The sequence below is a fragment of the Canis lupus genome, chromosome 9 (genome assembly GCF_003254725.2).
Source record: "Canis lupus dingo isolate Sandy chromosome 9, ASM325472v2, whole genome shotgun sequence".
Classification (NCBI taxonomy): Eukaryota; Metazoa; Chordata; class Mammalia; order Carnivora; family Canidae; genus Canis; species Canis lupus.
In genome coordinates, this window is record NC_064251.1 from 60,527,018 (window position 1) to 60,549,540 (window position 22,523).

Sequence of the window (22,523 nt, forward strand, 5' to 3'; positions counted from 1 at the left end):
GATGCTGGAAGTGCTCCAGAGGAGTAGGCCTACCAAAGGTCTTGGGGTGCAAAAAAGGCCAGTATGACACCATGGAGGGGATGCAGAGCCTCAAATCTGAAAGAAGTCGAGGTCAATCACTCTGAGCCTTGCAGGCCAAGCTAGGATTGTAGTCGTTATCATCCAAGCAGTGGGGAGGCTGCAGAAAGTGAAAGTATCTCTACAGGGTTCATGCTTGATATATGGCATTTTAGATTTTTAGTGCATATGTAAATATATTATATATGATTTTTAAATGATTCATGCAGTGTATATATTGCTCAGCAACTTGCATTTTTCCCCCATCTGACAGTATTTTGTGGACATCTTTTCCTGTCAGAGATGGATAGGTGAATAGTGGACCATCTTTATCTCCACCTTCACCCCTACCCACCACAAGTTGCAGCTAAGTAATAAAGAACCCTGTCTTTATTGAACACATAGTTTATCTTCATTCTAGTTGAGGGGGAAAGATATGTAAATACTGGTTATTACAAAAGATAAAGTAAGTCTAAGATGGTGATATATACCATTTGAGAGCTCCTTTTGAAGTAGTTACAGGCTACCTTGTGGCTGGTCTAGGGGACCCTGACTATAAGCTCTCCTGCACTGGGTCCTGGTCCTCTGTGACTGTTGCCAGCACATTTGCAGCATGGGGCCTGCAAAGATGAGGTATCAATGGAAGGAACAAGCTAATGTGCCCTGAGAAAGAGCTATCTGTTCTGACAGAGGGCACCACAGAAAGAGGCTTTTTTTTTTTTTTTTTTTTTAATAGAAGGATTTTGTTCAAGAATAGGGTAAAGAACATTCCAGGCTTTTAGGGATGGTTTGGAGGCCTCCGAAACTCAGTAGAAGACAATGTTGGAGATGGAGCTTGAGCTGAGCCTGTAGAAGGCCTCGGATACGTGCTAAGAAATTTGGACTTTTCGTGTCAGCACTATGGAGCCACTGAACATTTTAGTGGACTAGAGTGGTAGAATGCAACCTCTTGTTTTAGAAAGACAAGTTCGTGCAGAAGGTGGATTAGACCAGGATAAAAATAGAAGAGCCACCAGTGAAAAGATGGCTGCAGTAGTCTAGGAAAAAGAGGAAACATGAACATCAAAGAATCAAGACAGTCCACTGCCTCCACTGGCATCCATCTTACATGTGTTGTGTTTAACCCTAACAGCGAACGTTATGTTGCAGACACTTCATTTTACAGCAAAGGAAACGGAAGCTCAAAAAGGTTAAGAAGGCAGGAGGGCCAGGTTTCCAATCCTAGATTCAAGTGATTCAGTCTCTGAGGAGCACCTGGGGACAGAAGCAGGTGAAGTCAAGAGATCTGCGGGGTAGAGCATTCAGGAAGCAGGTAAAGCAGGAACATGGAGTGAGGAATATGGCTTTTTGTCATTATACATGTTACGACGTTTGCAGTGTTAAGACTGGGCTGGTTGTCCACTTTCACCAAGAGGTTTGTGTTCCTTGCAATTTTGGTTGCATCTAAGTGGTGGCTTCCTGCAGAAGCAGAATGGATGAGAATCAGCCCCACCCACCCCACCCCATCCAGGCCTTCCCAGCAGAGACTAGATTCTAATTATCAATTACTGAAGAATGGGATTCTAGACTTTCCTCCCAAGCAGAGAAGCTCAGCCACTGGAAATGCCTCTCTCAGAATATCAAAACACTCACTCTTCTGTTCTTTCATTTAGCCCCAAGTGCTAAATGGTTACACCAGCCAAAGCCCTTCTGGCCCTTCTGGGAACTCAGTCTAGCGGGAGATGTGGTAGCTGTAGCAGCTCACCAAAGATTCACCTAAGCAATCCAAGGGGCCCCAATAGAGTGTCATTAGCCCTGCCTTAGGGGTCAGGGAAGGCTTGGCAGAGGAGGGGACATCTGAATTCCCTCTTTCCCTTAACCCAAAGTAATCTTTAATTTGACTATCAAGGAAGAAGACCTCATTTAATTCTTTATTATAAAAGGAACATATGCTTTTTAGTGAAGGATAGTCAAAACTATCAAAAGTGCATAAAATAGTGAAAGCATCCCTGCATGGTTAAAGTTTGATACATGACATTTTAGATTTTTACTGCGTATATAAACATACATATATATATGTATTTATATATATAAATTTTTAAATGATTCATGCTGTATACCGCTGTAACTTGCATTTTTCCTCCCACTTGGCAATATTTTGTGGACATCTTTTCATGTCAGTTCAAGTACTGTGAGATAACTTTTTGGCAGCTATGTAATATTTCATTGTGAAGATGTGGTATAGTTTACTTATTTGGCCCCCATTGATGGGCACTTAGATGGTCTCTTGAAGGGTGAATAGATCTTTACAATAGAACAGGAAGGAACAAGAGACAATGCTGTGTGAGGTGTCAGCATGTGTACGAGCTGGAGAGTAGTGTATGCTTCTAAATAGTAATTCACTATCCGTCCAAAATATGTGAAGTGGGCTGAGAGAAGTGAGACCAGTTGAGTGGAACATCACTGATTGCTCTGAGAAATTGGATGTTTTTCTGCAGGTAGTGATGGCGGGTGGGGGGGAGGCGGGGGGGGGGGGAAGCATTGAAGCATTTTGATGAAGGGATTGAATTGACCAGATTCATATGTTTCTGAGATTACTAGGACAACTATCAGTGGGTGGCATTGAGGGGACACTGAAAACCGAGAGCCCATCTGGGAAGTTACTCTACCAATCTGGGCCAGAAAAGAGGGATGGAGCTGCTGAGAGGAGAGGGCGCATTTGGAACATATTTGGGTGGTGCTGATAAGATGCGGAGAATGGTGGTGGGTAGGGAAGGAGGATTATGGAGTCTGACATCTGAATCTGGCCTAGGAGATGAGCTGGGTGACCCTGCAGTGACCAAGGGGGACACAGTGGAGGGGGGTGGTAGTGTTCAAGAGAGGCTGGTACGTTCAATGTAGTATCCTCTTGCCTTTGTTTTCTGCCTTCCTCCTGATACCTCATTAAAAGAGGAAGCCATCCTCATCAGCATTTCCATTGCCCCCAGATTATACCTAATGAACCCCAGTGTTAATGATTTGACCAGAACCCCCCACAAGTACTCCTTGGCAAGTTGAGTTTTAGATGTATGACTGTGGGTTATTTTAAGCCTCTGATTTTCATCCCTCACTTTTATTTAAAGGACAAAATGCTATCACCAGTTATCAGATGTACATATACTTGAAGTTTCAAAGTTTGAAGCACTGACAAAAGCTTCTCCGTGTTGCAGGGTGAGGAGAGGTCTTCAGAAGTCTTGGCCTAAGTGGTCGCAGGGACATCAAGAGCCCAGGACCCCTTGGCTGGTTTCAGACCAGCTGGAGCAGGCAGGAAGGCACACATTCATATTTGCTCAGTTACAATCAGCAACGACTTCTTTGTGTAAAATGATAATGAGGCCATTAGGAGAGGCTCACCTGAAGTGCAGCGTTGTGAATCCAAGGTAATTAAACACCTCCCGAATGAAAGGGAAAGGCCAGGGAAGGTTAAGTGAGGAATAATCTGCAGCACAGGTGGCCCAAGGCCTTTGAGGAACTAGAAGAGTGACAGTGGCTTGCACCATTTCAAAGGATGGAAATGTCACCCTAGTCCCTGGGAGAGGCAAGATTTCTATTATGGGGAGGGTGGGAAGTGGGCAATATTTTTAATATTTTAATAAAGCATGGTTTGTTTGGTTTTTTTTCACATTGCTATTTCCAGTTGAAAGCCCAGGGCAGAGTCTGCCTGGGTGCTGAGTGGCCTGCCTTGCTCTTCATGGGCTCTCCCCCTGTGGCACTGGGCCTGATGTGTCCCAGGAGAGGGAAGTCACAAACAGTGGGCTCTTGACACCCAGGTGCTGGGACATCCTCAAAACTGCTTCCAAAGGAAAATGTTTTTTCTTGGCCCACCTCTGAGCACAGACAGGGTAGCCACCCCCTCTTTGCCTATTCCCATCACTTCTGACTTACCCAGAGAAGGACATCAGCCCTAGCCCTGCCATCACTCAATTCCCTGCTCAAGCATACAGCACACCCCATTAGCCACAGCACAGGACTTTTTCCCCTGCTACTCAGTAAACACTTAGTGGTGACTTACTGGGTGCCAGGCACTGTGCTCCATGACTTCATGTATCCTTTAAGCTTATCTTTATAAGCTCTGGCAACAGAGGATTTTCACCACTCAGTTTCTGGCCTCGGAGTCTCTGTTGTCCCCCACATGAAAGTTTCTACATGAATGTTCAAAGCAGCATTATTCATAACACCCAAAATGTGGAAACAACCCAGATGCCCATCAACTAGATAAATATGGAGGGTAAATACACTGTGGTCTAACCCTATACAGTGGAATATTGTTCAGCTATGAAAAGGAATGAAGTGTACTGATAAGTACCACAACATGGAGTCACCTTGATTATAATGAGCATTACACTGAGTGAAAGAAGCCAGTCACAAAAGACCTCTCACTGTATGATTCCATTTATAGGAAATGTCCAAATAGGTAAATCGCTAGAGACAGAAGATGGAAGGGTTCAGGAGGAGGGGAGGAAGATTGGTGGGGAATGAGAAGTAACTGACAATAAGATGGGTTTCCTTTGGGGGTGATAAAAATATTTAGGGATTAAATATAGTGATAGTCTACAAACTATCATTAGTCTGTCATCATACTAAAAACCACTAAACTATATACTTCAAATGAGTGAATTTTATGGTATGTAAAATATCTTAATAAGCTACTAAAAAATCCGCGAGGGTGGAACACCTGGGTGGCTCAGCAGTTGGGTGTCTGCCTTAGGCTCAAGGCATGATCCTGGGGTCCTGGGATTGAGTCCCGCATCAAGCTTCCTGTAGGGAGCTTGCTTCTCCCTCTGCCTCTGTCTCTGTCTTTCTCTCTTTCTCTCTTTGTGTCTAAATTAAATAAATAAATAAATAAATAAATAAATAAATAAATAAATAAATAAATAAATAAAAAAAATCCTTAAGGTGCCTGGGTGGACAAGTCAGTTAAGTAGCTGCTTTTGGCTCAGGTCCTGATCTTGGGATTCTGGGATGGAGCCCTGTGTTGGGCTCCTCGCTCACAGGGGAGTCTACTTCTTCCTCTCCCTCTGCCCCTCCTCCTTGCTCGTGCTCTCTCTCTCTCTCTCTCTCTCTAAGAAATAAATAAAATCTTAAAAAAATAAAAATCCCTTATCAGAAGCTTGTTAATAAGAAATAACATCCATGGAGCACTTTCCTTTTTTAAGATATACTTATTTGAGAGAGATAGAGCACACCTGGGAGCAGGGGGAGGGGCAGAGGGAGAGATTCTGTAAGCAGACTTCCTGCTGCGTGCAGAGCCTGATGTGGGACTCACTCTCATGGCTCATGAGATCACGACCTGAGCTCAAACCAAGAGTCAGACACTCAACAGACTGAGCCACCCAGGTGCCCCCATTGGAACATTTCCTAAAGTCTATATGATCTATCTCAAACCAGTGATCCTTAATATTTTTAGGCTCCCAGGTACTTTTAGGGATCTGAGGAACACTAGGTGACTCATGATCCACCTGAATCTCATTTTTCTAGTTTATCCTTAAATAATGTCAGGCCATCAGATAATCTTTTTTTTTTTTTTTTTAAAGATTCTATTCACTTATTCATGAGAAACACAGAGAGGCATAGACATAGGCAGAAGGAGAAGCAGGCTCCACGCAGGGAGCTCGATGTGGGACTCAATCCCAGCACTCCAGGATCACGCCCTGAACCAAAGGCAGATGCTCAACCACTAAGCCACCCGGGTGCTCCTGTCAGATAATCTTATATTGCCCATAATAGATTCCTGAAATGTGTTCTTGATATGTCACCTGCATGTTTAAAAACAGTCATTAGGTTTACATTTCCCTCAAAACGAAGGGAAAAAACTCCTTAGGGTCCTCCTGGCACTTCTGACTCCTGCGTTTTCCTCTAGCCTGGTTCAAGCCATGTTCTCCCTCATTTTCTCCACTGGAGCCACAGTCCTTTCTATTCTCCAGACTCCTCACCACAGGCTTTTTTCTGTGTACTCAGAGCACTGTTCCCTCTTGGCCAAGTTTGACGTCAGCTCCTCCTCCAGATTTCCCTTCAAGCCCGATGCCCTCCAGGAATCCTTCTTTGATCTCCTCAGCGAGCTCTGGGGCTCATCAGGGTGGCGACATCATCCGTGGATTGGTGTATCCCTCACTGGAATGTAAACTTCCTGTGGACAGGACCTGTGTCTTCTTTTGCTCACTGTTGTATCACCATTGACTCAAAGCTACCCCGTTGCCAAGTTCCAGGGGTATTTTTCACATGGAACAAACACAGGGTGAATGGTGTGCCTGGAAGTTGTGCAGTGCAGCGTCTTGAGATGAATGAAAAGCATGTTAGAAGCAGACCAGGAGGCTTGGTGTTGTCTCCAACATTGAGGGCAAGAGCCATCATGTGACACAGGATTTCCCACATTGAGGATTCATAGGAAAAAATCTCTCTCAGTTCTCATGTTCAGGAAAACTTGTTTTCATTTGTGCAGGTGGTTGGTTTGTACTACATGGACCTGAAGAATCTCACAACTTGGGTTTCTCTTTTTGCTTTGACCACTAGAAGGCTCATAAGTCAAATTTACAAGCCAGCTCTAGCCACCATGTAAGACCTTCTAGCTTACATTTATACACTAAATATTTCTGGCTTCTTGTCCTAGTGCCATGGCTTTTCTTGCCTATTTTTCTAAGTCTCTTGAGTATATATATCTATTAGCTGCCACTATTCCTCTAGAGTATGAAGTATATGATAATATATATTATGTGTATGTTTACTTTATATATTTTTAATGTGTATATAATTTACAATACAATAAATATATGTCACATATATTTAATAATTGTCTATCTTGAGTATCGGGTGTGAGGTATATATGTTATAAATAAGCCATTCATTTCTATTATTTGTAAGCAATTCAAAGAGAGTAGAATTGGAAGTAAAACAATTTGTGTCTTTTGGGCTCAGATTATAAAGCTTTTAGTTTAGGGGCGCCTGGGTGGCTCAGTCTGTTAAGCATCTGCCTTCAACTCCGGTCATGATCCCAGGGTCCTGGGGTCGAGCCCTACATGTGAGCTTCCTGCTCAGCTGGGTGTCTGCTTCTGCCCCTCCACCCACTTGTGTGCACTATCTCCTTGCTCTTCCTCTGTCTCTCTCTCACTCTCAAATAAATAAATAAAATCTTTAAAAACATATAAGACTTTCAGTTCATATTCCAGTTGGCCACCACTTGGGTTTGTTTCTAGGCATATAATCCAACCTCTCTGAGACTATTTCACTCTCATAAGACAGGAACACTGATCCCGTCCTTGCAAGAATGTGGAAATAATTAAATTAGAAAATGTATGTGAACACACGTACCTGGCACATTGAAACTAAAGGAAAGTAGCTTTGTTTTTGTTCTTACTTGATACACTCTAAGAGAAGCAATGTTCTCTTCAGTTTCAGAAACCTGCCCTAATACTGAGTACAATTTTCTTCTCTAGGAGCTGGAACTAGAATCCTCCCAGGGAATTTCTAGAGTTCTGTATGGATTGGGCTTAGCCAGCCATCCTCCCACCCTGCCCTGAACCTGTGTCCTTTCTCTCTGTTGCCAGATCTCTTCCCTGAAGAACCGGCTAAAGAAAGTCTCCACAACAACTGGCGATGGTGTGGCCAGGGCCTTCCTCAAGGCGCAGGCTGCTTTCTTTGGCAGCTACCGAGACGCTCTGAAAATTGAGCCGGTGAGTAGCTTCTTGGCATTTACAAATCTGCGTTTGGTCATGGCTGAGAAACTTACCTCAGGGGTCACAGGAAACCAGCTCTCCATCTGGTTGTTGAGTTCACCCAAAAGGGGTCATGCGCCCATGTCATGAGGGACCAGGGTGGGGGGTGCCTTCCCGTTGCCCTTCCTCTTAGCATGAGGGATCCATGCTGCTATGTGTGAAGCACTCACTGCTCCTGTGAATGTTAAGACAGTGCCCAGACCTCTCACACACCTGCTCTTACTGAGGATCCTTTCTACTTGACAAATGGAGAAACTGAGGCTCGGACATGACTTGTTGACCAGTGGAGGAGCTGAACAGTCTCAAAGCCAGTGTTTTCCATCTGTGCCTCAACTATCTGTTCCTATAGAGGGGCCTCTACTCCACACTTAAGAAAGCAGCTCAGCTTGGGGTTTCACTTCTTAGAGGCTCCCAAAGAGCTCTTGGTCTATTGGCTATGTAGTGCACCGTGAACCAGGGAATAATGTTATCCACCTCCATGGCCCTTCACCTTTACTGAGATTCAGTAGCCTCATCCATTCCCCTGGCTGTCCCATGAGGCGGGAAGTTATTGTGAAGATCCAAAGATACTGGGTCCACCCTAAAATCAAAGAAAGTACCAACTCTCCCAGCTTCCGTGAGAAGTCTGTTGGCTCAGGTGAGAAGCTTTTGTCTGATAGCCCTCTGCTCAACCTACTCCTAGCCTCTTGGCCACAGAGGTTGGAGAAATTGGCTTGGAGACCTGGGTCACTGTGTATAGGGAGGAACACTGGAGGGCAACCCTCCTGACAGCCCTTTCGTCTTAGGAACACAAAGCTCGCTTTCCTTCATCCTGAGCTGGTGGTTGATGGCAGCTACATCCAGCCTGGTCTGGGTAGGTATAAGGACCCAGGATAGGTTGCACTACCTAAAGGCCAGGGCTCTTTGTTTCTTTGTTTTAACCCATAGCATTTTATTGTATTAAATGACGAAAGGTGAATTATATGTCAGGCAGTGCATTTCATGTGTAGACTTTGACAGTGAATTATACATTGTTAAGAATTTTTTTTTTTTTTAACCACTATGACTGTGTCATGTGTCTGAGACCCAGAGTAATAGTGAACACCTTCTTTTCTCTTCAGCCGGAGCATACTCTCTGCCAAGTGAGGGGCTCAGGAAGCAGCAGCCTCATGCCACCTTGTTCCTTGTCTCCTGTCCAGCACTTTGGCCTGACTTTCTAAGCTGTCTCAGCTTCAGGCAAGGTCATGGTCACATAACAAGAAGGCTGCACCCTCTTCTTGCTTCCTTAGAACTACTTCCCTGAGGTCCTCCAAAGCCCTCAGTTGAAGCAAGTTTCCCATATCCTGCTTGTCTCCAAATGTGGCAGCTCTGATTCTCTGTCCTGACCTTGGGCCCAGCCAAACCAGTCAGGTTCGGTGCTAATTTGAGAGCAGTATAATTCAAGAAAGATACTCTTGTCTTTCCATCTCTAAGAGGAAATTAGGATAACTGGCCCAGCCCTTCTGGTGTTGCTGAGAACTGACAGACGTGAGGTATCTCCACTCTTAAAATGTTCTCGTTATTGTCATGTATGTGTCTAGAATCCAGAGACTGTTGAATCTTGGTGGGAATTGCTGGGTATATGACCTGGGCACAAGCTGCTCCTCAGAAGAAGTTTATGGTTGTACTTGCACTTGTTTCTAAAAGGCATTGGGTTTAAGGACAGAAGCCCTGGATCTCAAAGCTCGGCTCCGTACTCCTAAGCTGTAACGACCTTGAACAAGCCACTTAATCTCTTTAAACTTCAGTTTCTTCACCTGTGAAATGAGGATGAGAATACTTATTATTCTACATCTCCAGATGGTTATAAGGATCAAATGAGCCATGAAAAGTTTCATAGGGAAGGTGAAACTTGACCTGAATCTGATGGCTTAGGCTTGGAAAAAGAAAGGTAGAGCATCCCTCTCTCTGGGCATGGGGGTAACTGAGTGAGCAAGGGCCTGGAGGCAGTACCCCTCATGGCCACTTTGTCTGGAGTCCTGGCTTCGGGTAGGGAGAACAGGCTGCAGGAGATGTTGGAGCAAAATCTGACAGAGCCCAGGATGCTGGGCTGGAAGTGTGAACTTCACCCTGTAGGGAATGTTAGTTTTTGAACAGAAATATGATTAGACTGAAGTCATGTTTGACCAGTAACACAGTTTTGGATTGAAAGGGGCGTTGGAAGCAGAGACCAGGGGGCTGTCAGAGAGCCCTCTGGTGGTGATACCAGGAAGACATACTAGGAAGAAGAAATGACAAGCAGAGTCTGCAAAGATTGAAAATATGGGAGACAAGGGGCAAGAGGGATCAAAATGTCTCCCAAGATTTGGACCTGGGAGAAAGTGATAATGCCCGTAAGTAGAAAAAGTGAAAACTTGATGCCAAGGTGTTCCCAGTAGCAGTATTTATCATGGTAAAAACAGGGAACAGACTTAAGTGTTCATAATAGGCCACTGGTTAAATAAATTAAAATATATCCACGCGCTAGAATATTATGTAGTCATTAAAAGTAGCTTCTGAAGATAGGATGATGGGTTTGGTTGTGAACATGGTACATTTCACTGAGTCTAAGCTGCCTGCCAGTCAATCATAAGATGTACCATTACTCCAGGTACCATTACGAAACAGGAGAGGGTACTGTCTTTGGGTGCCATCAGTTGTGGGGCACATCCAGATTTCAGAGATGTTACAGTGTGAAGACATCGGCGTCTTAGAATCAATGAAATATGACAGATTTGTCGTGCTTACAGTCCATTCATCTGCTCCCAAATAGGTTTTTTGTGGGAGGCCAGGAGGGAAGCCAGAGGGCCTGAAATTTTCTGGCCAAGCATCATCACCGTGTTATCTTGTTGGTTTTTAAACCACAGATTTTATTCTAGGCAATTCTCCTTATCGGAAAGATGGGCTAACAACACTTCCCATGCACGACTGTTAGGGGAGTTAATTAAAATAATTGACTGCAAAGCACATATGAGCCCAAGAAGGAATGAGGGTGGGTGAGCGCTGGCCACATGGGGGAGACATGGGGAATGCTACCTGGGGTGAGCCTGTTTTGGGTGGCAGCACGGAGCTGAGAGGTTAGGATGTCCTCCCCAGGGCCACTTGCCTTTTAGTTGTTTCTCTGGTTATAAAAATAGCACCTGCTCTTGGTTTAAAAAAAATAGCAAGAAAGAAAGAAAAAGAAAAAAAATGTTTAAAGTAACAGAGGACTAGGAATGGGAAAACACCCATAATCCTATCACCTGGGGTCAACACAACATGTTAACATGTTTCTACCTAGGCTCTAGGGTTTTAGGATTCGTTTTGGTTTTGTTCTTTGGTTTTTTACTTAAAGACAGTTGAGGTGTTCCTGGCAAAGAAATCCAGTTCCTAGTTATTTGGTTTTGCCTTTTAGTATGTTGTAAGCATTTTTTCACATTATATAAAACCTCTCCTTCGACATCATTTATAGCGGCAGCACGTGTCCCATCAGGTGACCCCAGGGGTTCTTAGCCCTGGCGTGGATCAGAGTCACCTGTGGGGCCCTGAAAAGAGGCAGGTGTCTGAGATTTTTATCAAGTTCCCACAATTTGCAGTCAGTGCCGAGGCCCACCACCCTATTCTAACTGTGGGTCTTTTGGTTGTCAGTAACCTTTCACCGTTTTAAATCACACTGTGATGAACGTCTTTGTAGAAATCTTCACGCACGGTCCGAGTTATTTCCTCAGGTGGAATCCCTCGTGTGGGTTCACTCAGTCGAAGGATCCGAGCGCACTGGAGCCTTTGATACGTAGGGCGAGGCCGGAGGCCGGGGCGGCAGCGGGGCAGCCTGGAGGAGGGAGCCTGTGGGGCCGACTTCAGGGCCGGGCTCCAGCAGCAGCCTTGGGTGCGGAGAACATTCCGCGGCCGGTGGCAGAGGAGCCCGCGGCGTGGAGGGCGCAGCCCCTCGGCTGCTCTGTCGCGCCCCACGCGGTCGCCGCCCCGCAGCACGTGCCAGCTTCCCCCCCGGGCTGGTGGCTGCGGCCACAGGGCTTGGGCCACTGTGAAGTCACAGAGTTTGGATTTTTTAAAGCGTGGAACGTGACACCCTGGACGGTGCTCCTTGCTGCTCGGCGCCCCTGCCCGCCCCTGCCCGCCCCTGCCCGCCCGCGGGCCGACATGTGCCGCCTCCCTCCCCGGGGCTTCCCGGAGGCTTTGAACCCTTTGGCCTTTTTTTTCCCCCCTTTCCCACTGGAACGATCTCAAAATGCCGCCGGCTGCGGACTCTCAGGCTCCGTGTCCTTTCCCTGGCCCGGAAGGGAGGAGGCCGGCGGCCCCCACCGGGGCGGACACAGGCCTGTGCCCGCTCGGCCGCGTCTTCAGGGCCAGGTGAACGGCGTCTCTCGTCTCTCGGGGCTCAGAATGGGGACCCCGGGGGACCCCAGGGTGTCCAGTTACCGCTGAGCTCACTTGGCGGCGCCTCCCACGAGGCCGAGGCCGGGCGGAGCCCTGCTCGCCTGCAAGTCGCCCCGCTTCTGGGACCGCAGCCGCCCCCTACAGCTGGCCCCTTCCCGTCCGAGGACAGAGGGGGGTAAAGGCTGAGACTGCTGGTGGCTTCCCGGCGAGTCGTAGAGCCAGAGGCCGACTCAGCCCTCTCCCGCCACACCCTCTTGCCTCGTCTTTGTTCTGGTTTCCTCGGGCTCCGTGTCAATGGCTCTGCTCTCCGCACCTCCGGTGCCGGGCCCGGGTCACCGAGTCCAGGCGACAGTCCATTTTGGGATGGCAGGTGGAAGGCTGGGCGAGGGGGACTAGGGAACGGGGAAGTGTGTGAGCCGGGGTTGTGTTCAGTGGGTTCAGCGCAAACACATCGCATCCCACCTTGTCTTTAGGCTCTGGAGGTTGGTGCTACCTGGCAGAGAGCAAAGTGTCTGCAAACCGCAAGGGCATGTGACCCATTTTGCAGTCACCCAGAGAATATGAGGTGCAAAGCCCAAGATATTTAGTGATATCAGCCACACCAACTTGTTCTTGTCCACATAAATGACACAACCACAAGCAGCCAGGCAGCCCCATTCGGAAAAACCCCCTTTATCCATGTCAAGCAGCAGCCCAGGCTCCAGCTCATTTATTTAGGCCTTTCTTGCTCCCTGACACGCCTCCTAGCAGTTGCCAGGCAACTCTGGGAGTAGCAGTGTGTGTTAGGGATTAACTAGTTAGGGCTGGGGTCCTTTTTGGCAAGAAGGGGATAAAAGACAAGTGATTTTAATTGCCCGGCCAAGGATCCTTTCTGTGCTTGGTGGAAGATTGCAACTTTTGGAGGATATGTATAGCAGTGTGGTTCTTGAATTTGCCTCGAATGTTCCCCCTTTCTCCCCCTCAGGGAGAACAAATGAATTTTTAAAAGACTCTTACTTTTACCACACTCCTTTGTTTAAAATTATATCATCGTGAAATCTGAATAAGACTAACCTACCACCCTCTTTTTGGAAGACAGCACGATGGCCTCAGTTTTAAAGAACTTTCAAAAATAGAATTGTGTGCTTTAATTTCATGCTTTTTTCTGTTCAGAGTTTCTCATATCTCACACGTGGAGTCATCTCAAGAGGGTACATTTGAAGGTACTTGTTCCCATGTCTGACCCACTGCAGGTCTTGGTAAATGTTAAAGAGCAAAACTGATAGATAGTGGTGCTTTCCGACTCATCCTTTTCTGGGCCAAGATCTGCAGAAAGGCCAGTGTAGATGGAGTACTGTGAGAGTTGTTGATCCAACAAGCCAGTGTGGCTCCCTCTGAGTTAGCCTGCTCGCTGGGCCTCCCCAGGAGAAATGGAGCTCGGCCTCTGCCCTCAGGGAGCCAGCGCTGGGGTGAGGGCAGTGAGCAGACAGCCACCATCGTGTGCCCTCAAGGAGGCTGTACAGGCAGCATCCAGCTCCTGTAGTCCCTGCTCACTTAGTCTATCCCAGGAGGCTCGGCTTCCAGATTCAGCTGTGGGTACTCCGGCATCATCCACCTCACAGCCCTTGATTTTGCACATGATTCTGCTGAGTCATAGTTATCCACCTAAAAAACCCCTTAAAGATGGAGAAGTTAAGATAAAAGCAAATTGATAGCCCGGCTTTCAAGCGTGAACGGACGAGGCTGTGTTGGAACAGGTTGGAAAAACACCATGTATATCTGTTTCCTGGTTGAGTAATGCCATTGATCTCATGGCTTCAAAAAACAACTATATTTACATGCATTTTTAGTGTAACAGAAAACAGAGGAATATTTAGAAACTGGAAAAATTAAAACATCATGATAGTCCCACCGAACTAACACAACTACCTTCCCTACTAAAAGGTGTAGTATATTCTCTTTATTTTTCATTTTGCAAAGTGTTCACATAGCTGCTATCAAATCTAAGTTAAACGTTTGTTTCTCCATTTAACATTACGTCCTATGTGTCCTTGTATAACAGCCGAACATTCCATCAAGTACAGCTATCATAATTTCTGTAACTACCCACATCGGACATTTAGATCGTTTCTAATCTTCTAATACTATAATTAATACTGCACCAAACACCTTTGTGAATAAAGCTCTGAAATATTGCACTTTGAAGGCTTCTGAATAGAAGAAATACAAGTCAGCGTGCAGGAGCCTGACTTTGGGTGCCGGCTTGTCACAACGTGGTAAGGAGCAAATTTGTATTAACTCGGTCTAACCGCAGCTCAAAATGGAAAGCATGAAGAACCCTTCATGGTGTGTGCTCCCTGCTGTCCACATAGGCAAGCAGAGGATGCCCAGAACGTGTATAAAGGATGTCACTAATTTGTTCCTCCATCTTTTGCTAAAAAAAATGTTTGAGGATCCTTCAAGCAATGTGTATAGTAAGATGAGAGATAGGACGTAAAGGAAGCAGGGGAAAGGAGAAAGCCTGGAAGAGGCTGGTGTGTGTGCGCCTCTGTGCTGGCTCTGAGATTCCTCTCACTGCGTGGGAGCATAGAGCTGGAAATCAAACTTGCGTCTCCCGAGCCCATGCTTTTTCTCTTCTTCCCCACCTTCCCTTCTTTTGGTGGTAAAACATAAATAGCATAAGTTTTCCATTCCAGCCATTGCTAGGTACACAATTCAGTGGCATTAATTACAGCCACAGCACCGCATGACCACCATCACTATATTTTCAAAATTTTTCATTACCCCAGACAGAAACTCTGAACCCATTTTTTTTTAACTCTGAACCCATTAAGCAATAACTCCCCACTCCCCTGTCCCACCAGTCCTTGGTTACCTCTAATCTACTCTATGAATTTCCCTATTCTAGATATTCCATGTAAGTGAAATTACTATTTGTCCTCCTGCATATGGCTTATTTCCCTGAGCATAACATTTTCAGGATTCACCCACACTGTAGCAGGTGTCAGTACTTTAAAAAGCTGAGTAATATTCCCCTGTGTTATGTGTCTACCACATTTTGTTTATCAATTCTTCTGTTGATGGACACTTGGGTGGCTTCTACTTTTCAGCCATGGTGAATCCCTTAGTGAACATTCCTGTGTATATATCTGTTGGAGTCCCTGTTTTTAGTTCTTTGGGGGTATAAACCTAGGAATGGAATTGTTGGGTCAGATGTCATTTTATTTTTGAGGAACAACTGAATTGTTTTCCACACAGAGCCCATGCTCTCTTTAAGCAGACAATGGTATGTGAAGCAATGGTATGTACCCATGAATATTCTGTAGGAAAAGTCAGTGAAAGTTTTTCTTGTTTTTCCAATTTATATTAAGGCAAGCAGATAGCCAAAATCTGCAGTCCTGAGCTAAACAGATGCATTGACAACAGGAGTCTATAGTGGTCTAGAGAAGGGGCTAGTAACTTACTGGTTGCCATTTCTTTCTCCTTTTAGTGTTCATCCCAAGTCAAGATGGTAACCCTGGGAATGAAGCACACACAGATAAGGGGAAGTAACACCACTGGGACTCCAGGGGGCCACCACTGTGGCTCTGTGGCCCTAAGTAGCAAGGAGGCAGAGTGGGATGGAAAGAGTATGTTTGGAGCCACCTGGGTTTTTGTGCTGGTTCTAAGAAGTCACTTAACTTCTCCAAGCTTCTTTCTCATCTGTGAAATCAAGTAATGCCTACCTTATAGGACTGCTGATAAAAATAGCAATAATGCATGTAAAACACCAGCACAGTGTTTTTGCTAACGGTAAATACTAACGAAATGATAATAACTGTCTTGGGTCAAGAAAGTAGAGGAGAATGAGACTGCCACATTCTAGAATGACAGTGGCCAAATATTCTTGTTCAGGTGTCAGATTACCTGAAACCATTCACAATACAAAAGAGATTTTGGCCTCTTTATTCCATCTCGTGAAGTAACTGAAGGTTTGGCTTTTATTTCAAATGATACATAAAAGATTTATAAGAAAACATAAGATCAAGTAAGTATTGAAGGAAATAATTATTCATTCATGTTGTTGCTGACCAGCACCTAGAGACAAATATGAGGGTGGTAGATAACAAGGGTTTAACATTGAGAAATACATTAGAGTCTATTTTTTTAATGCACAAGAGAAAATATAATTAATCTTTTTTTTTTTGTATCCTATCAAAACATTTTGTGCCTCTTGGGAGAGGATGACCATCATTTGATACTGACCCCAAGTCTCTATGGTCCGCCTCCCTGGCTGGGGACACTGATGTTGCTCGTGAACATGGTTTAGGAGTCTTGGCATCTTGCAGCCACACCACAAATGTTTGCTGAACTGAGGGCCATTGTTCTAAAACAGTGAAAAGTAAGTCCTTAAGTGAGAGAAAAATGAGAACTGGCAGGAAATCAGCTTAAACATGATGATCATGATGATCATGCTTACCTGAATGACTTTTAAAAGCATCGCTGAATATGACCAAAAAGAAATTCCTGTATGTTCTAAAATGCTTGAAAAAATAAACCATAGCTAGTGATATCTTAGACTACGCAAAGGGGGATATTCTGTACTTTAACTTGATCTCATATCATAAGCTCGGCGACTTTCTTATTTTGTTCCTCACATAGTCTGATATTTGGTCGGTGCTCATTAAATATTTGTTGAACGTGTGGATGAACAAATGAATGATACCTGTTTCCTGTGCTATGCATCAGAAACACTAGTGGCCATATTTCAGTGTTGCACAATATAGATGGCTTAGTTAAAAACAAAACAAAACACAGCTCCATTAGAGTGTGATAAGAATCTGACGCAAACACCATACCATGAATGTATAAATGTAAAACATAGGCACAACCCAGCCACTACATGGTAGCTAACCAGAGGCAGTTGGGGTCTGGAGAAGATCACCCTCTGTGAGGTCACCACATGCAGTAAATACTCAGGTCTAGTGAGGAACGTGTGAGAGAGGAGTGTATTAATGGAGTAAACCCACTTTTAAATACTGTATCTTTGTGGAAGCAGTGGCAAAGAGAAATGGTTGCTGTTATTGGAGTTTTAAGTCAAATGATCTCACTTTAGGATCTTTTACTTTTTCGGGGAGACTCTGAAAAAGAGACCTTTCTGATCCACGTTCAAGCAGTGATCATGTAGAGCCTAAAACGGTGATCTGTGACTCCATGTACTGGCTAGACTGTGAGCTGAAGGACAGGATTCTCTTGTACTCTTTCTTCTACCCCCAGCACAGTAGCGGCTCAGCAACCTAACACAGGGTGGTGGTGGATTTGTTCTGTGGAGGACATTATGGTATTTGTGATGATTAGAGGATAAGATTTTAGATTTATTGCTTGCTACCCACCCTCCCAGACATGAATCCACCCTGATTTTCTGAGGGCGTGTATACATTCTCAGAAATACACAGCTGCGTTATGTTCAGTCTTGTGTTACCCTTTTCACAAAGAAATGGGAAAACCCACTCTGGAAGGCAGTGGAGTGTCATGATTACTCATGTATCCTCGGCACAGAGCCTGATATATAGAAAGGGCTCAACAGTGATCTGTGGGGTGAATGAAATTATAATTGTTCTTCAGTTGTTTGGTAGCTGAAACGTAGTTTTGCTAAATAAATCATTAAGACTTGAAGTCTTGAGGAAAAGAAGATAATGCAAAGCATTTGTTATATGCTAGACTCCTTACAGATAGTCAATTACTTGATTTTTACGGTCCTCATATGAAGAGAGTAGTGTATCCCCATTTTGCTGATGAGAAACCAAGGCTGAGGTTATGTCACTTTTTGAAGAAATGGCAGAGCCAAGATTCGGACCCTCCATCTGCCTGAATCTAGCAACCACGCTCTTTCCTCTGACCGCTCACCGCAATGGTGATTACCATATGGTCCGTGTTATGTACAATTTGAGGGCATTTCAGAAGCACACTGAGCTGGTTTCCTCTTAGTAGTCCATGTCTCCAATCTGTGCGTGTTTCTTGAAAAATACAGGTTAAACTAACACCATTTATAAACTAGTTTGCAAAGGGGAAATGTCAAAATTTTAGATATCTTTTAAGAAACGTTTCTTAAATAGATAATTTTAATTGCCGAATATTTTGTTGTTTAAATATTTTATATTTATGGTGATAATTGGATGGGAAAAAAAGTCATACTTACAAGGGCAGCCCTCCCTCCTCTTTTCCTGGGCTGACACCTAGTGGTGAGTTTTGTCATGGCTGTGTTAATCTGGGTGTTCAATTTTGACTGTAGCTGTCAATTGATTTTAGGATTTTTAAAAAATCAGTTATTTTCATCATAATAAAAGTAGCCGCATTTGTATAAGGCTAACTTATTAGGGCTCATAACAATGGAACTTTGATTTGATTTAACATGAAACTTAAGTCCATCACATCAAGGCTTGCTAGCAGAAAATGATGTTATTTAAAATCTTGGGGTACTTGGGGCACCTGGCGGGCTCACTCGGTAAAGCATGTGACTCTTGATCTTGGGTTCATGAGCTTGAGCCCCACATTAGGCATAGAGATTACATAAGTTAAATAAAAAGGTGGGGGCAGCCCTGGTGGCCCAGCAATTTAGCGCTGCCTTCAGCCCGGGTTGTGATCCTGGGGACCCAGGATCGAGTTCTGCGTCGGGCTCCTGCACGGAGCCTGCTTCTCCCTCTGCCTGTGTCTCTGCCTCTCTGTGTGTGTGTGTCTGTCATGAATAAATAAATAAAATCTTTAAAAAGTAAAATAAAATTAAAAAAGGAGGGACGCCTGGGTGGCTCAGTGGTTTAGCGCCACCTTCAGCCCAGGGCGCGATCCTGGAGACCCGGGATCGAGTCCCACGTCAGGCTCCCTGCATGGAGCCTGCTTCTCCCTCTGCCTGTGTCTCTGCCTCTCTCTCTGTGTGGGTCTCATGAAAAAATAAATAAAATCTTATATGCATATATATAAAATGTTGGGGTACGTGTCATGCCCCTTCCCCCAACCTGACTGGTAACCATGGCAACCACCAAGTCCTGGACACTGGCTCACACACACTGACAAGTTTCAATCATTGCACTTCAAGATGATGCAGGGCAGAGACAGGATTGCACTAAGGTACGGTTACTCCTATGGTAGAATGTTGGGCAAGGTAGTAGCCCTCCAGAAGCAGGATGAATTGCTCGCTCTGCCTGGGTGCCAAGAGGAAGTTTCCCAGGGACAGATGCCCATGGGTGGCACCTTACAGAAGGAATAGCACTTCCCCAGGAGCAGGGGCTCACACAAAGGCAAGGGGTGTGGGAACTACACAGCACAGTTAGGTACCAGGGATGGTCACTTGACTGGAGCATGGACAGGGGAGAAGCCGAGGGTAAAGTGGGAAGGGGCCAGCTCCAGCCCATGAAAGACCCAGATGGCCACAAAAGGGTTTTAGCACAAATACCATAAACCAGCGTTTCTAGAACAATGTTCCTGGAAATATTAGGTCTACAAGATGTTAGGGTTTTTGATCACATAAAATTTGGGACTGTTGCACATTGTGTACTTTTTTTTTTTTTTTTTAGATACTTACTATGCATATTGCTAAAGCCTGGCTGTAAAAAAAAATCTGGTTAACTTTGTTTAACGTAGCATTTTTCAAAAACCCTATCTCCCACAAAATACCTATTAACATTCCATGCATCTACTAGTCCTCACCACAGTTGGGGAAACACTTCTGTAGCTAATGATTGATGATGAATTTTTCCCACTCTAAGGCCCTGGAATTAGGATACCAACTATAGTCATTTTATGCCCTCCACCCCCCCCCAGTTGCTGTGAACCTCAAAGTGTGTGCCCTTTCCAAAGGCTTTCTTGTCTGGCCAGACAGAGGTTTGTGGCCAATGTGTGGTCCTGAGACATAGAGCCCAGCCATCCCTCGACTCTCAGTTTGGGATCCCAATCTGCCAGTTGGTTCCCCCGGTCCAGCAACTTGATCAGCGTCTCAGTCAGGATCTAACCAGGGCCAACAAACACCCCTTCAGATGTTCACAAGAGGGGAGATCATTCAAGGAAGTGGTTATCCAACTGAGAGAGGAGCAGAGACGCAAAAAGGGGCAGAGAGGTAATCCAGAGATCGGCCACAGCTGAGGTGGTGCCCCTGAGGCCAGGGCGGGGGTCAGAGTCGGGGTCACCTGACCAAAGCTGGACCCAGTGGGTCTGTGCAGTGGGCGCCTGAGTCAGAGAGGAGGCAGGACGACCCGCCCAGCAGCGATAGAGGAGAAAACCTCAGCTGCTTCTTCCTGTCATCTTCCTCCCCGGTCCCTCACATAGACCCAACCAGGCAGGAAGGCAGCTGACCTGGGAGCCCAGGAGATTCAGCCTGTCTTCTGCACAGGACGGCGCAGAGGAGTGCAGAGTGGGTCTAAGGTCAGACAGGGAGCTCCCAGATCCCAGACACTAAGCTATTTAGTGATGCACCCCCACCCCGCCCAGGCAAGTACTGAACAGCATGCTGAAGCTAAAAGCTCCCTGATTTCTAGTTATACCTGGTGCCAACCTGAGCTCTGCCTCTTCTCAACTGTGTGCCTCTAGGAGGGTTACTATAGCTTTCAGAACCCTAGTTCCTCAATTGTAAAATAGGAAAAAGAACCTGTACTCGAATGATACCTTTCCGGGGCCTCCTTGACATATTTGTGGCTAGTTTCTGTTTTTGTTTTTGTTGTGTTTCTCTTTTAAGATTTTATTTAAAATATGAGAAACAGACATTCATGAGAGACGCAGAGAGAAGCAGGCTGCCTGCGAGGAGCTTGATGCGGGACGTAATCCCAGGACCCTGGGATCATGCCCTGAGCCAAAGGCAGAGGCTCATCCGCGGAGCCACCCAGGCATCCCTGGTTTCTGTTTTATAATGAAATAAGAACAAGGTATTTACAACTTTTTGAGCTCAGCGTGGAGCTAACAGGAGTGTTAGAACTCTATGTATGTTGGTCAACCGCTCTAAACTTCAGTGAATTGGCTGGAGTTGTATTAGATAGCATCATGATCTAGTAGATGTCTGGTTTCTTAATATACTCCCTTCCTGGGGATGTGAGAGTGAGAGGAAGCTCATAAAGTGGGCAACAGAATGTTCAGGTGTCAGAGAGGCTCTCTGCGTGTACTGTCGCTACCAGTTCCGTACAAGGTAAAGAAAATTGAGATTCAAGGAGAGCTGCCACTTAAGAGATGTTAAACCTTGGGGATTATGCCCTTCTTGAACCACAGATGTTTCTTATGTTATGGGGAGAAAAATGCTATCCTCATTAAAACTATTTTAAGAACTGAATGAGATTACAGGTATAAATTACTTGTCCACCCATCCTCCCCGCCCTCCCCAGCAAACGGTGGAGGCACCTTCCACCTTACCCAGTGAATGCCCAATTCACCAGCAGCCACATTCCACGTGGCTGGTGTGGAAGGATTTTGGGGAAGCCTTAACAGGAGATTATTTAGGTTTGATTTGCTGGTCCTGTTAGTGATATGGCCTGGCAGGCCTCCACTCACCCTGTTCTCCTGTCACAGCTCACTGGCATTATTCATAAACCATTTGCTTGAGACTCTTTGCCCATGTTCCCACTATGATGCATTTTGAGTCTCCTCTTCACGACCTTTAAAAATGGTCTGTAGGTTTTGGGGGTGTCCTGAGCAAGTCAGTTGTCAGCTTAAAAGGCCATTATCCTTTGAAGGGGAACTTTTATCCTGAGTTCATTAGTTTTATCCTCATTTGATGAGTGTTGGGCAAACAATAAAAAAGATGGGGGGAAGGGGGAGAAGGGAAAACCCATCTGGTAAATACATACTTCTTGCCCTTTATTTTTATTTTTTTGGTTAAATGTGCATGGTATTATCCCCAAATTGATAGGTAATAATATAATAGGAATAATATAAATTATTATATATTATATATATAATAGGAAATAATATAAATCAATGACTTGGAACAAACATTTCTCAAGACCCTCCCTTTGGCTGACATGCATGGTTCTAGATGCTTGGAGATGCAGCACCGGACAAGATAAAGTCCCAGCCCTTGAATCCCTTATATTGTAGGCAGACACAGGAAACAAAGATGAAAGTCGGTGAGTAATGTGTCAATTAAAAAGAAAGCCAAGGAAGGAGATAGAGCCCCAGCTGAGGCAGGGGCTAGTAAGAGATGGAACTGGATTGGAGGCCAGGTCTCCCTGCCTGTAGAATTCATGTTTTTTCCCACTGGTCCCAGTCTGCTTCCAGTCCTCTTTGGTGATGGTTTCCAGCAGCTAGTGAAGCAACATGAACTCAGACATTTTGCTTCTTATTCTGGAGTTGATGATCCAGTGTGTCAGGATGGCGACATTGCAATCCTAGGGTACAGAAGACATTTTTGCTACACTCTCTGCTGTCAGCAGC

The 22,523-nt window shown here is 45.2% G+C and overlaps 1 protein-coding gene across 18 annotated transcripts in view; it reads left to right on the forward strand.

The window, feature by feature from the left end:
* The window catches only part of DENND1A (DENN domain containing 1A), a 539,854-nt gene that overhangs the window by 372,515 nt on the left and 144,816 nt on the right, over positions 1–22,523 (forward strand). For all 18 annotated transcript variants that reach the window (XM_049114466.1, XM_025475080.3, XM_025475091.3 and 15 more), the window contains one exon: positions 7,617–7,742. In XM_049114466.1, coding sequence (XP_048970423.1) covers positions 7,617–7,742 — 126 coding nt within the window. The remainder of the gene's footprint in view (positions 1–7,616; positions 7,743–22,523) is intronic.